At 52.5% G+C, this 14,929-nt stretch overlaps 1 protein-coding gene across 1 annotated transcript in view; it reads left to right on the plus strand.

Annotated features, from left to right (window-relative positions):
* TGFBI (transforming growth factor beta induced) overlaps positions 1-14,929 on the plus strand; it is a 32,455-nt gene that overhangs the window by 5,063 nt on the left and 12,463 nt on the right. The window contains exons 3-7 of the mRNA XM_067731815.1: positions 9,462-9,526; positions 10,757-10,917; positions 11,233-11,397; positions 11,644-11,790; positions 13,828-13,969. Of these exons, the coding sequence (XP_067587916.1) occupies positions 9,462-9,526; positions 10,757-10,917; positions 11,233-11,397; positions 11,644-11,790; positions 13,828-13,969 (680 nt within the window). The remainder of the gene's footprint in view (positions 1-9,461; positions 9,527-10,756; positions 10,918-11,232; positions 11,398-11,643; positions 11,791-13,827; positions 13,970-14,929) is intronic.

Consider the following 14,929-nt stretch of genomic DNA (forward strand, 5'->3'; position numbering starts at 1 on the left):
GTGTGCTTAGGAGTGGTGTTTTTTGTAGGCTGACCAATTTTGTTTTTCATTTTTAAGGCTCCTGACAATACTTGGATACATTTTTCAGGGCTGACTTGGGATTGCAAGAAACATGAAACATGGTGTGCGTGTGTGTGTGTGTGTGTGTGTGTGTGTGTGTGCTTCCTAATCCTCACTAAGTGATACAAACACAAATATTCAGTGGAGAAGCCATCAGCCTCTGACTCTGGGAAAGAAGGCCCATTGGTGAGCTTATACCCGCTTCCTGCTCTGCAATCCAAAAGACTTAGAGCGCCTAGAAATAGGCGCATAATAAGACAGCATAGCGTATTAAGAACACAGGCTCAGACTCCCTGATTCAAGGGCTGGCTCTGCCACTTACCTGGGCAGGTGGCTTCACCTTTGGAATCCTCAATTGCCTCATCTGTAAAGTGGGAATAACAGTAGGACTACCTTACGTGATTGTTATGAGGATTGAATGAAATAATGCACAGAAGAGGCTAAATTAGGTACCTGGCGCATAGTAAGTGCTCAGTAAATGCCATCTGCTGTTATTTGCAAATCTCAGCCTTCCTCAAATGGAAGTGAGACACGGGGGGTGTGGACACCTGTGGTTACAGGAGGCCTCGCTGGTGCCTCTGTCAACACAGCACGGAGGTAGACGGCATTCACCCCAACTGCCCTGCGGCCTGCGTGTTCTAACAGAATTCTGGGGAAAGCTAATCTATTTTCGCACCAACCATCAAAAGATCTCAAAGCTGGCTCTCTCCTATAGACAGGAAGATGTGCCGTGCATAACTCCCTGAGCCACTTGTGAGGAACGGACCTTCTTCTCATCTGTGTAATGAGAGGATTAAGAGATGCTAAGCCATGATCTTGAAGCCTTCCCCATGTTAGGGATTTTTAAATGTATTGCTTGTGACTTGCTTTTGAGCAGATGTCTCCTCTAACTGAAGGAAGGGAAAACGCTCTTTCCTTGAGATGTACCTGGAAATAAATATCCCAACTTGTGACCCTGACTGTGTCCTAACACAGTTATCAACTCTAGTATGGATCAGGGAAATTGTAGATCAGGGCAGAGGTGAGGAGAGACCAGTAGCTCCCTGCGAGCCTGTCAAGGGCAGGGCCATGACAATTGGTTCCCCACTTGACCAAGCCCAGCCACAAAGGCAAGAGTTGAGTGAGCTAAGAGGACCCACCTCCCAGGTTTAGTGAACAAACAAACCCCCAGCTAGAATTCTTGCTGCTGTGGACAAAAAGAGATTATGCAAATAATATACCACACATCCTTACCTGGAACCCAAGTTAAAAAAAAAAAAAGAATACCTTCAGTACTCTTTGACTTTTCCCATGTGTGTATATTATTTACTAAAATAAGCAATTAATTACTTAATTAAACACAGAGCCAGGCCTCACATAATTGCTTCTTGGAAGATGACAAAAGCCCTGGTATCAAGCATCTCAGAGCCCTGGGTTTCAAGATGCCACCTTTTTGTTCTTTCTGGTTTCCCTAAAAATGGGACCTACTTAGGATGTCAAGCTGGCAACAGGGTGGCGTTGGCCATGGTATTTCAGGGTGGCCCGTGTTGAAGCATTTGTCTGACTAGTTAACAGTAGCTTGGGAATATTCCCCAGCAGTTCCCAGGCTGACGCTGTTGTGGATGATGAGTCGCCTTGACTTATTGGCTCTCGGTACCTGCACCCTTCTCCACTGATGTGCCAGGACGGGTGCAGGCGGCACAGCTGCATGTTGGCCAAATGTTCTTGATAAGGGGTCATTAAGGTGTGATGGTGCAGCACCAGTGAGCACAGGGCACTGGGGGAAGGAATAGACAGGTAGGTGTGGGTGGGGAAATGGAGGTGTAGAGCAGGGCCAAGCAGAGCCCAGGGCCCAGTCCCAGCCATTGAGCTGGTCTTACAAAGCCAGAGGGGATGACCTGCACTTACAACTCTGCGATGTTCTGTTGCTTTGGGCAGCTTTAAAAAGAGGAAATCGGGGGCTTCCCTGGTGGTGCAGTGGTTGAGAGTCCACCTGCCGATGCAGGGGACACGGGTTCGTGCCCCGGTCTGGGGGGATCCCACATGCCACGGAGCGGCTGGGCCCGTGAGCCATGGCCGCTGAGCCTGCGCGTCTGGAGCCTGTGCTCCGCAACGGGAGAGGCCACGGCAGTGAGAGGCCTGTGTACCGCAAAAAATAATAATAATAAAAAAAGAGGAAATGGGGACAGAAAATCATGAGTTGATTAAAAAAAAACTTCACGATCCAGGATAAGAAGGTCCCTTCCTGGAACATTGCGTGCAGCGTCAGGAAGGTGAAGCTGACCGGGGAGAAATCCAGAGAACTCAGGGAGGGAAAGGGGAAGGGGTTGGATTCATCTCCACTGTCCCCGAGAGAGCTGAGAAGGGGCAGCCTTGTAGTTTGCTTGTGCCCGGGATTAAGACCCATGAAGGGGCTGCCATCTGGGCACCGGGAATTCAGTGCCATAGCTAGTCAGGAGAGGAGAGGGTTGTGCTGGCTGGAGTTGATGTCATCCTGGTGACAGTGGGTCCTTTGGTGCATTTATTTGGGAGATGACCAGACTGGGAAACCGCAAGCATGGTTGTGGTTGGAGCAAAGAGGGCATTCTCAGCATGTGGTCAGCCTGGGCAGTGGGGATCTTCCTAGCGTGACTCCAGGGAAGAGGCTGGGGCAGAGGAGTGCACTGGGATGCACGGCAGCAAAGGTCACCAGGGGGCCCAGGACCCACAGCAGAATTTGAACTTGAAAGCAGATAATTGGCACTAAGTACAGGACCAAGGGATGAAGGCTTTGCCGGGTGAGGTCACGCAGAGACCCAGGAGCCTGGAGCCAAATGTCTGCTGCAGTGAGGCCCCGACTCCACCTCCACAGAGGGAGGGAGGGGAATGGCCACATTCAGCACTCAGCACTCCCATCAGGCCACCGCATCCATCATCTTTAGACGATAGCTTTTCTGTATTACCGAAAAGAGTCTTGGTGCTGTTTGTCGAGCCTGATGCATGGATTTTATTATAGGAAGTAGTTACCAGTGGGCCCCTATTTAGTGACTTGAGTGAATTTTATTACTTAGAAATTCATTTAACTTCGGATCCTAAAGAGCGCCAGTGTGATACAACAGCTAATCAAGCAAAGAGGGTCATTTCAGTCCTCGGTGATGATCAGTAACCATAACATTTTTACATACAGCAGCTGAAGCAGTGGTGCAGGAAATTGTGCTCAGGAAGCCTGGCTGCCTCTGACAGGCCTTCTTTGTAGAAGCCCCGGCAAGAGGGAGGTCCATTTAACAGCCAAGTCAGAGCTGACATCATGGGGATGTAATGAATCATAGCAGGAGCTCAGGCATCCTCAGTGTGGCACAGGGAGGGCCAGCGCAGGAGCTAGCAGGTAGGGGTGGCAGCTGCCCATTCCAAAAGGCTTAACGTTGTTTCACAAGCAACGCAATTCACAAGCACAGTAGCCGAGATGAGCTGGCAGGACATTCCCCCTTCTCTAGTAGCAAGCATTGCTTTGCCCAAGGGCTGAAATATTAATACTTCTTCAGCACTGCCTTCAAGTTTAGACATTTCACTTCTACCAAAGCCAGCTGGTGTATGGTCGAGATTTTCCATCATTTGGCAGAGCTGTTACCTGTAGATCTTATTCGGGCAGGGCACCCAGGGACATCTGCAGTGAAGCTGAGGAAGGGCCTTCCTTTCCTCCCTCTCCTGTATCCCACAGCCTCGGTCCCAAGAGGAAAAAGAAGAGGATGGTGAGAAGCCATCTAGGGGTGACAAGCTATCCTCAGACCCACACCAGCACCTCCTTCCCTGTTTCATATTCCCTGTGCAGCCCCCTGGGACCGCGTGGCTAACCTGCTCTGAAATAACTCAGGTTTGACGTATGCCAAACACCTCTGTTGTGCAGTGCTTCTGAAGGTTCTCTCCCATTCTGTAGACTCCTAGGAGTCAGCTTAGCTGACAGGGAATCTTGTTCTGTTGAGTATTTACATGAACCCATGTACCATTTGGGGTAAGTCCCTATGGTAGGCAGAATAATGACCCCCTAAAGCTGTCTACATCCTCACTCCTGAACCTGTGAATATGTTACCTTACAAAGGAAAAGAGACTTTGCGGATATGGTTAAGTTAAGAATCTTGGAGGGGGTGGGGGGGAGATGATTATCCTGAATTATCTGATGAGTCTAATATAATCATAAGGGTCCTTGTAAGAGGAAAGCAGGAGGGTTAGAGTCAGAGAAGGAGATATGACAATGAAAACTGAAGTTGGAGTGATGTGACCACAAGCCAAGAAATGCAGGCAGCCTCTAGAACTGGAGAAGACAAGGAGTAGGTTCTCCCCTAGGACCTCTGGAAGGACTACGGCCTTTGGTTTTAGCCTCGTAAGGCCAAATTCTGACTCTAACATCCAGAATTGTAAGATAAATTTTGTGGTTTTAAGTCCCTAAATTTGTGATTTGTTCTAACCACAATGGACCCTATCTATTAACTTTCATAGCTGTGTTATGGGGAATTTTATTACATGGGATTTGATCAGTGGTCTCCTGCAAGGCATGGCTCTCAATGAAGTTATTAACCTAACTTCAATTTGAAGTTTATACCTGGAATTTTTTAGGAAGAAGCTCCACAACTGAGTGCTTAGTAACTAATATCAAGTAGCTGGTAAGTGCTTTTCATAGGTTAGCTCGTTCAGTTCTCACAATCATCCCTTAAGGTCAGTGTGATCATTCGCCCATTTACAGAGGGGAAGACTGAGGCTCAGAAAGCCTTAGCAACCTGCTCAGTCATCCGCTGGTAAGTGGGAGAGGTCCAGTCATTCTACATGCCGCCCCCGGGGGAGAACCAAGCCCAGCAGCTAGTTTTGGTGACATGGGGGGAGCCCAAGTGAGCAGCCCTGGAGCGCCTGGGTCCACTGCCCCAGATCTCTCTCTTCAGCCCTAACACCTGTGACTCTAAGCCCCAGGGAGAAGGCCTCCTCGGGATCAACAGAGGCCCTTTGGCCCAGAGCCACCAACCTTTTCCTGGTTGCTCACCCGCAGCCTGGTGGTCATTGAGAAGCCCTGTTGCAAGGGGACTCCCTCCCTAGTCAGATGGAGAGCATGGGAACTGAGGAGACACAGCCAGCATCCAGGAGCCCTCCCCACCCAAATACCTTCACAAACCACGTGCAAACAGATGTCACCAAAAAATGTAAGTGTGTTTTCCCAAGGTTCCGTCTCATCGCTCGCCAAGCTGGACCCTGGTGAATGGGATAGTGGTGGAGTCTTTAGTGGTAGCCAGTAGGTTAAAACAAGCCCTTTTTTTTTACCAGGGGGCTCAAGATTTTCATTTTCTCCTGGGAGGCTTAAGAGAGCTCAGCTGAGTGCGGAAAATGAACCCATCCAGGCAGGCGCCTGTCTAGACCACGTCAGCCTGTGTTTGTTCAGTGATTCCCTTGGAAATCATGACACGCTGGATGGTTTACCTTCGGTCACAGGAAGCTGGCTCTCAGGCTCCGTTCCTTACCGCACTACTTCGGAGTCAGGTTAATCCCTAGGTGTTTACAGCCGTCACAGCGGCCAAAATTGTGAAGCATGCTTGGGAGAGAGTGATTGTTTTAACTTATTATATTACCTCCTTGAAAAATCATTTTGGGAAGAGAAAAACCAATGCTTCTCACTCTATCCAGTCGTGAGTAAAACTTTGGAGGGGAATGGAGGAGAGCTTTGAGACTCTATTTCAATTCTTTAGGCCTTGGATTGACACTACCTTTTGCACCCCACCCCTGCCTCTTTCAAACGCCCTTCTAAGTCAGGCACCTTCTCTGACTTTCTTCCTCAAATTGCTCTTCTGACCTGGGAAGTTGGAATAAGAAAATGAGTGTCTCATTACCCTAGAGGATATACTTTTTCTGAGGTTTTTGCTTATTGGACTGTGTCAGGCCAAGGAGAAGCCAGGAGCCTTTAATCAGAGCAGCTTTTGCTGATAAGATCCGATCCAGAGACCAGCAGATTGGTTCTCTCTGTGCAGGGAAGCCAGGGAACCAGGGAGGCACAGATGGGGGCCTCCCTGTGTCCATCCTTTCCTGCGTTCATCCTGGAGAGATGAACCTCTCCGTCAGAACCACAGAATCACAGAACTCTGTGATTGCCCCAGGGGCCCGTCTCCCCACAGCATGTGTGTTCTCCCCAGGGCCAGAGCCCAAGGAAGGTGGCACACGGGGCTGAGAAAAGGGCGTGTGAGTCCTGAAGGGTTTGGTCAGGATCACCTCAGTGGGCTGTCTTCTTGGTCTGCAATTTACAGCTGCCCTCTGCTTCTCCAGGGCCAGGCAGGCTGGTTCTGAAAAGACCTGGTGTTGTTGGGATAGTTGAGCAGGGTAACAGCCAGCTGTGGAAGCGTTTCAACCCATAAGGCTACCAGGCTGAGGGTGAGAGGCGTGGCTCACCTCATGCACCTAGAGAGTGCCGGGGATGCCAGAATATGGGTAGCACAAGGGAAGAGGAGGGAGAGGCCAGCAGGGCGAGAGGGTTAGGAGAAGCTAACCAGGAAAAAGCCTTTGGCTAGGGGGCTGAGCCCCTGCAGGGGGTGGTGTGTCCCCCACGTCCAGCCCCTGTGGGACACGGGTACAGAAAGCCCACCTGGAGAGAAGGGGCAGTGAGTGCTGACAAGGGTTATTAGCTCTGATCACATCGGAGAGACCACCTGTGTCCTTTTGATGTCAGACTTTCCACATCAGTCCACTTTCCCCCAAACATGTGCACTGTCAAGAGCAACGGAAAAGGGTCTGGACCTGCTGAAATGTGGGGAGAGTCCTAGATCTGCCCCTCCCCAGCTGTGATCCTAAGAAACCCCTTTGCCCCCAGAGCCCTTTCAGCTTTGATTCCATTCTGCATTTCCTTCTGCACGCGGAGACGTCCCTGCTTACGTCTGTCCCTGCTCCCCTGCCCGGCAGCCTCCGTTTCTCCTGTCATTCTCCCCATCTCTCCCCGCCTCCACACACACGTGGCCACAGGAACCAGCAAGTTCACACTTGGGGGGCTGACTTTCTGTTGTCCTCAAGGAAATCCTGGTGAGGCCCCCTGAGCTATCGAGCTCTCCTGTGGCTTTGTAGGATGGAACTCAGAGGCTGACACCCTAGAAGAAGGGTCTTTGGCCAGAAAAGTCTTTGGCTGGGGGCTGCAAGGCATGGAGTGTCAGCACCATGTGCATGGGGGATCCCAGAGATGATGAAGGCTTTGAGGAGAAGATCCCCCCTCCAACTGTGCTTCTCCAACTCCAGGGAAGGTCACCAGGCACTTTTAGAAAGAAGCTAAGCTTTGGGGGGCTTGACCAAATCCCACTTCCTCAACCCCAGCCATAGAGCCCTGGCATTTATCAGAGAAAGCCTGAGATTCCACGCATGCGTGTTCCCGGTCCTACGGGCCCAAGGCTTGCAGCTCTCCCTAGGTTTAGCTACGAGAAGCCGGCAGACACTATCCTACTTTGAAAAAGGGCTTCTCTACCCCCTAGAAATAATCCCATTGGCTGGAATTCTGAGTGTGAAATTGGAAGTAACCTTAGAGGTCATCTGCTTTAACTTCACCTTATTTTACAAAAGATCAGGAAGCTGAGACCCAGAGAGAGAAGTGGACTTTCAAGGCCACCCTGCTAGTTACTGATGGATGACAAGCCTAGTCCCCTCATTCTAATACTGTTTAGTTACATCCTGTTGCCTTTGAAAGGTTGTGTGTCAGTCAAATCTCAAGTTTGCTGCAGAAGATGACTGGTTTTCAAAGAGAAAACCGTGGGTTAGTCAAGATCAGTCCTGAGACCACCAGCCTGTTTAACCCTTTTAAATAGGGCTGAAAGGTTAGAAAGGAAAAGGCTGGGAGGAAGGCTGGGAGAGAAGGGGGAAGAGGAAATCAGGAGGATGGAGAGAGCAGGGCAGAGAAGAATGTGCATGGTGTCACTCAGAAATGTCCTGGGGGCTCATTTCTGGCACAGTGACACCCACAGCTCCCTAGCAGCCTGAGAATCCTAACGAATCTGTCTCTGAAAGATGAGTTAACAGGAGATGAAGCGTGGATAACAGATGAGCCAGGCTTCATCGTCACATGACTCACCCGGGCTTCCCTGAGACAACTCCAGTGGAATTGGTAAGAGCAGAATGTCCTGGGCTCACTGAGAGCACCCTCCCCCCTTCCAAAGCCCAGACTTCTGTCTGATCTGCCTGCTTCTCTTCTGGTGATGTCATCACACACCCTGTGAGTGGCCGCGGTGAGCGGTTCTGTGGTAAAGCCGCGGCAATTCAAGGCTGAGTTCTCTCCTGTCCTGAAGGGCACATCCATGTGAAAGAAAGGAAGGGGCAGGACAGGGCTGTTGGCTTCTGGTTCCAGGGCTTCCGAGGAGGGGCTGTGCTCACGCCGCTGGTGCAGGGGTGGCATTCGACGAGACAGGGGGTTTGATATGAAGCAAGTCTTTCCTAGAACGCTTCCTTCCTTGTGACGTTCTTGGAAATTCTCAGTCTTCTGGGTCTCACCAGGATGTTTTAGCTGAAGCTTTGCGTTTCAGACCTCCAGGAGGTGGTGAGTGTTCCACAGTGGACCAGTCTGAGTTAGAAGAGGAGGCTTTAAGTTTTTCTGCCAAATGACTTCAAAGTTTAAAACCATAAACGGCCAGACTTGTTCATCCACATACAAAGAATCTCACAAACTGGTAACCAGTTGCCTCCTGGAAGGACAAGGAGATGGTTGAGGGATGAGGGTGGATGGGGGGCATTTTACTATAGAATCCTTTGTAGATTTTGAAACTATATGTTTTCATTGATAAAAATTTTGTTTTTAATTTAAAGAAACAGAAGAACAAGCGTCTTGATAAAAGAAGGGCTCTGTTTTTATTTTAAAGTGTGATCGTGAAGATTGAGAAAAAACTTGATCATATATACAATACACTACCCTTCTTGGTTAGTACGTCACAGAACCAGAAGAGCATGGGCTGTTTAATCCAATGACCATTGCACGATACATGCATACATCTTACAGATGAGGAAACTGACGCCCAGAGAGGAGACGGGACTGGCTGGCGTGATCTGGTTTAGTTAGTGGCAGACTCAGAGCCAGAAAGGCCCAGGGCTCCTTCGTCTCCTCCCTGCTGCCTCTCGGGAATGCTGCCCGCTGGGTTCCCCATGAATTGTGTTGGAGATGCACTTTTGGTGAGGATGTTTTCTAATGCCACCGCGGATATGCTGCCGCCATCCTCTGACTGTATCCCGGCTGCATTGCTGTAGGTGACGGCACCTGCTGGGCACCTTGTACAAAGCTGAAGAGGCGTGACAAGCTTCTTGCCAACGAAAGGCACAAAGATGACCGAGCGTGTGGTCTCCTCTGAGAGCAGGCTATGCGCCCCATCGTGTCCCTTCCCGGAGCGAGGGCTGATGACACGGGACGGGGAGGGAAGTCCTGCCTAACACACTTGTGTGTCTCGTTACAGAGTCATCAGCTACGAGTGCTGTCCCGGATATGAGAAGGTCCCGGGAGAGAAGGGCTGTCCAGCAGGTGAATAAGCCTTGCCTGTTGGCACGGATGGAAAGGAAGGAGGGAGAGAGGAGCACCCACGTGAAGGGCAGCAGAGTCGGAATGGGGGTCCGAGGGATGGGGCTCCATGACAGGGCCAGAGGATGGAAGCTGGAAACAGCAGGTTTCCTGCGCTGCTCCTTCCTGTACAAGCCGAGTGCTTAACACGCTGGGGGAGCAGACTCCGATCCTGACCTGCCCGTGCCCTCTGCACCAGGCACAGGCTTCTGGCCTTGCTGTCTCTGGCTGGGAGTGATTCTAAACACATCCAGCGTTTCTCATCAGCCCTGCTGGAGAGTGGATGGCGTGGGCCTGGTCTCCGGCTGGGCTGGGAACACCAGGCCACCCCACCTCACTCTGTCGGAAGCCATCCCAATGGAGCTCGTAGGGTCCCATGATGGCCGTGCAGGTCCACAGACAACGTGGTACCTGTGAATTTCCTAGATCCTTTCCTTTAGTCCCACACACCCCTGGGGACTGTACAGAGGAGGATTTTTTGTTTTATTTTAACTTTGAAATCTTCACTATTTCGTTAGTGAGAATGTGAGACTGAGACTTAAAAGGAAGGGGGTGATTGGGTTGGTGCCGTGGTCACGAAGGGGGTGTGCTCGGCATGGGCTGGAGCCGCGGCCTTCCTGACTTAAGTGGCAGGACAGGTGGGAAACGTGGGATGGGGAAGGAGATGACCTGGAAGGTGGGACCCAGCCTCTGGGCCTTAGTTTCAGGCCCTTTAAAAGGAACACGAAGCTCCCTGTGTGAGGGGAAGGGCCTCCTGAGCTTCCGGCTACTTTCAGGAAATAACATTTTATTACTTATAAATACCTAAAGTACTTCCAAGATCTGTTTCATTCTGGTGGAGGCCATTAGGGAACCAGTTTCAAAAACAGCTAGATAGATCCGTAAGGCTAGCTTGTAACTGGGATATCTGTTTCCAGCGTATGTTCCCACCTGTGTTATCTAAATGTCTATGAACAAAAGCTTTGCTCTGCTTTAGTTAAAAATGATTAAGAATGACCAATCAGTTGAGTTCAAGTAGGGAGGCACTTGGCCCGTGGAGTTGTTCTAAGGAGCACGTGACCAGCCTTTTGGGCTCCCCGACAGCAGGCTCTCTGGCCTTCTCCAGCGGGTGTACCATCCCATCTCAGACAAGGGTGTGGTCTGGTTGGAGGGGCATCCCACAGGCCATCCCCGCTCTGTCCTCCGCCCCTGCAGCCCTGCCGCTCTCCAACTTGTACGAGACCCTGGGAGTCGTTGGTGCTACCACCTCTCAGCTGTACACGGACCGCACGGAGAAGCTGAGGCCCGAGATGGAAGGGCCCGGCAGCTTCACCATCTTCGCCCCCAGCAACGAGGCCTGGGCTTCCTTGCCAGCTGTGAGATGACCTCCCTCTGCCCGGGGACCCGTACTGGGGACGCTGTGACTGAGACTCCGTAGTGATTTCCCACCGTCTCAGGAAATGTCTTCCTTAAGCCCTCAGATAAAGCCATGACACTTGAGCTAAAATAAGCCCCCCCGGGTGGCTTCCAATGCCCCATCCACTTAAGTGTCCAGACAGACGTTGATGCTCACGGGTGGGGGTCCTTGGCAGAATGGGGGTCCCCGGGGAACCTTTCCCAGGGTGGCAGGGACCCCTCTGTTGAACGTGGGGCCTGCAGCCCCCTCACTGCCGTGCTGACCCTCCTCCTAGGAAGTACTGGACTCACTGGTGAGCAACGTTAACATCGAGCTGCTCAACGCCCTCCGCTACCACATGGTGGACAGACGGGTCCTGACGGACGAGCTGAAACATGGCATGGCCCTCACCTCCATGTACCAGAATTCCAACATCCAAATCCACCACTATCCCAACGGGGTAGGGCATCCCGCTTTCCACAGCTCTGCCCCGTGCCCCCCCGAGCCCGCGCCCGGTCCACACGTGGGGCTGGCTTCTCGGGTGGTGTCCCACGGGTGAGGTCAGCTGTGCCTAGCCATCTGCCTCCTGCACCTGCTTCTCCGCCGCTCGTGGAAGCCGCGTTCTGTCCTGTGTTCTCCCCACCTGGGCCTTCGAGGCCGTGCCTCCGAGGTGTTAACTGCTCATGCTTGCTCCTTCTCTGGGCAGATTGTGACTGTCAACTGTGCTCGGCTGCTGAAAGCCGACCACCATGCGACCAACGGTGTGGTGCATCTCATCGATAAGGTCATCTCCACCATCTCCAACAACATCCAGCAGATCATCGAGATCGAGGACACCTTCGAGACCCTTCGGGTGAGGGACTGCCCCGGGGGAGGCCCAGCTGGGGACCCACCACCTCCCAAGAGGGCCTTCTTCTGCGGGAGGGGTGGAGGATGTCTCCATGTTCGTGGGCGCTTAGGTGACATGGAGCAAGTTCCTTGAAATGCCCATGAACATGGCGAGTCCACTAATCAGGCTGTCAGCTTGACCCCAAGGAGACATCATAATTCCCTGCGGGGAACTTCCCCCTGCTGGTCTCCTATGTACTTTCCCTTCCTTGACTCCCCTGGGAAGCTCAGAGGTGGACTGCCTGGGCATGCACTGTGGGTTCCAGCGGTGGGAGGGCCCTTCCTCCCCGTTGCTGGTTCTCTTGTGTGGGTCTAGATAAATGGCCTTTCAGCCTGCATGATCTTCTGGATCACACGACCCCACCGTGGGACCCCTGATGTAGCCATACCCCTGTTTCCTTGGAGCCCTGATCATCAGAGAGGACACATGTATAGACACAGGCATGGAGTCTGGGATTAGACTTCTGGCCTGAGTTCTGCCTGCTCTGGGGCCCCAGAACGCTGTTCCTGCCCCCCTGCCCAGCAGGCATTTATCTCACCACTGGGGTGGCAAATGGGCCTTCCTCTTGGCACCGGCCGCTCAGAGGAAGTTAGCACAGGCTGCTCCGTCAGGGTTTTTGCCCCGATTCAAGGAGAACTTCCTGACCACAAAGGATACCAAGTGGGCGTGGGATGCTTCTTCCCCTGGAGATCGCCAACACAGAGAGACAAACATCCCCGGGCTGGGCTGGCACTCAGGTGTCCTCAGGAAGTGGCTCTGGAGGGCCCTAGGGAACCTGCCCTCTAAGCTCTTCCCATGCTTTCCTTCCGGGTCACTCAAAGGTCAGGGGTCTGCAGGGGGACAATGTTCCCACAGAGTTGGCGGCACAGCTTTTGATGAATAGCAGCTGGTCCCCACTGAGTAACGTCCTCTTACTGTTCAGGTTTGGTACATATCCCTTCCTTTTTTCTTCCCTTTGGCGCTTTCGAATGCCCATCTGTCCTTCTGCTAACACATACTCGTTAAGCCCCTGCTGCTTCCCAGGTGTGCTCTGTGTGCCCGAGGGATAGAGGAGAACAAGACAAAGCTCTGTCCCCACTGGCACTGGTATTCTTCTGGGGGACACAGACAAGAAACAGACAAGGCAGTCACAGGTCATGCTAAGTGCTGTGAAGTCAGGCAGTAAGTGGTGAGCAGAGGAGGCCCGTGGGGACCGGCTGGTCCAGGCAGGGTCTGTCTGGAAGAGGTGACCTTTCAGCTGAGGCCTGAATATTGGAAATGGCCAGTTATACAAGACACAGGGGCAAGAGCTGAGCTGGCAGAAGGGAGATCGCGAGTAAGGCTCCGAAGCAGGATGAGCAGGGAGGAGGCCTGCAGGGCTGAGGGAAGAGTACTAGGCAGCCAACAGGTGAGGCGGGAGTGGCCAGGCTGGTGAGGCCCGATCCTACGGGGCCTTGCAGACCCTGCGAGGAGTGTGTCTCATCCTGGGAGCAGCCGGACGCTTTTAGAAGATCATTTTCCTGCTCTGTAGAGAAGGGGTTATGTCATCCTTATGCTCACGGAGCCCACACAAATAATTATCGCCAGTAACGATTGAATCGCACGATGTGAGAAGGACAGCAAGCTGTGCAAGTGTGTCTAATAGACTCATTTTCATCTAGGGGCGGGGGCAGGGGCTGGGCAACGCCAAGTTGACTACCTAGAGAAACGACATTTTCGTCAAGGCCCAAGGAACGAATAGGAGTTAGAGAAGCAAAGAAGGGGGAAAGGGCAGAGGGAACAGCAGAACAACAGCCCCGGGGTGGAAAAGAGAAAGGCAGGGCAGCAGCTAAGAGGTGGTCAGAGTGGGCGGAGCTCAGGCTGGCAAGGCTCCTGGAGGCCGTGGGAAGATGTAAGCCTTGGTTCAGCCTATCTTTTCATCCAGGGCTTCTACAGAAGTCTGGATCCCTCCAGAGGAGCACTGGTGAGACTGTGTGTGCCCAGAGCCTTCAGGGAACGCTGCATCTTCTCCCCTCCCCACAGGCTGCCGTGGCTGCATCCGGGCTCAACACCCTGCTCGAGGGTGACGGCCAGTACACACTCTTGGCCCCGACCAACGAGGCCTTCGAGAAAATCCCCGCTGAGACCTTGAACCGGATCCTGGGGGACCCAGAGGCCCTGAGAGGTGAGCACCCCTGGGCTTCTGCTGCCGCCTCATTGGAGTGGCCAGACTAAGGCCAAGGCCTGCTCTTGTCCAAGATAGACACGCTGCCTGCCGTCCTGTCCCATTGCGCCCAACTGGCTGTATCTCTGCAGAGGCCACGGCAGAGCGCTGGTCAGAGGGGCGGGTGAGGAATCCAGCAGCCTTTTTCCAGGTACACAGCTGGGCTGAGGAGGGAGGTGGAGCTGGAGGTCCAAAGCAAGCTGTGGCCAGAGTCTGGAAGAGTTCAAGGCCCAAATGATCAAAGCTAGAGTGAGGCTGCCAGAGTGGGCAGTAGCTTGGAGGTGTGGGGAGGGGGTGGCAGGTGCTGGCATCCTCGAAATGGAATCATCATGTTGACCCTTGAACTCTTCCTGTGTCTGGCCAGGGGCCTCAGGGATAATCCAAAATTACAATGAAAAACCCGAAACAGTCAACTCTTGACTCTTCATTGCTGAGTCCTTCCTAACCTTCTCAGTGAGCTGATAAGTTAGGAGGAGTATCGATTATTGCTGGAGGAGAGGGAAGGACCATGTGAGGGCATGTGAGGGAGATTAGGAGGGGAGGCCAGGCCCTGCCACCCCAGCTCCCCAACTCCAGGACTACTGAGATGCTGCTTGCGGGTCCCTGGGTCCCCTTCAAAGGGGAGTAGGCCCCAGGTCCCCTGTGCACTCCAACCCTCCAATCACACTTCCTCCTCCCAAATATAATCCAGGGATGACTTCATTTCTTTTGAATCTATTTAAACCCACCTTCGACATGCCTAATGCATTTCAGACACCCCATAAATGTAAAACGTTCTCCTTCCAGCTATGCAGGGCTGGGAAAGGGCACATTTCTGAAAGCACAGATGGGGATCTCTTATGTCCAGATATGGTGGTACCAGGAACCCAGGCCGCAAAAGTGAGCATGGTACAGTCAAGGAAGTTTAAACCTAGTTGGTGT

This window comes from Pseudorca crassidens, chromosome 3 (genome assembly GCF_039906515.1).
Source record: "Pseudorca crassidens isolate mPseCra1 chromosome 3, mPseCra1.hap1, whole genome shotgun sequence".
In the NCBI taxonomy this organism is placed as follows: Eukaryota; Metazoa; Chordata; class Mammalia; order Artiodactyla; family Delphinidae; genus Pseudorca; species Pseudorca crassidens.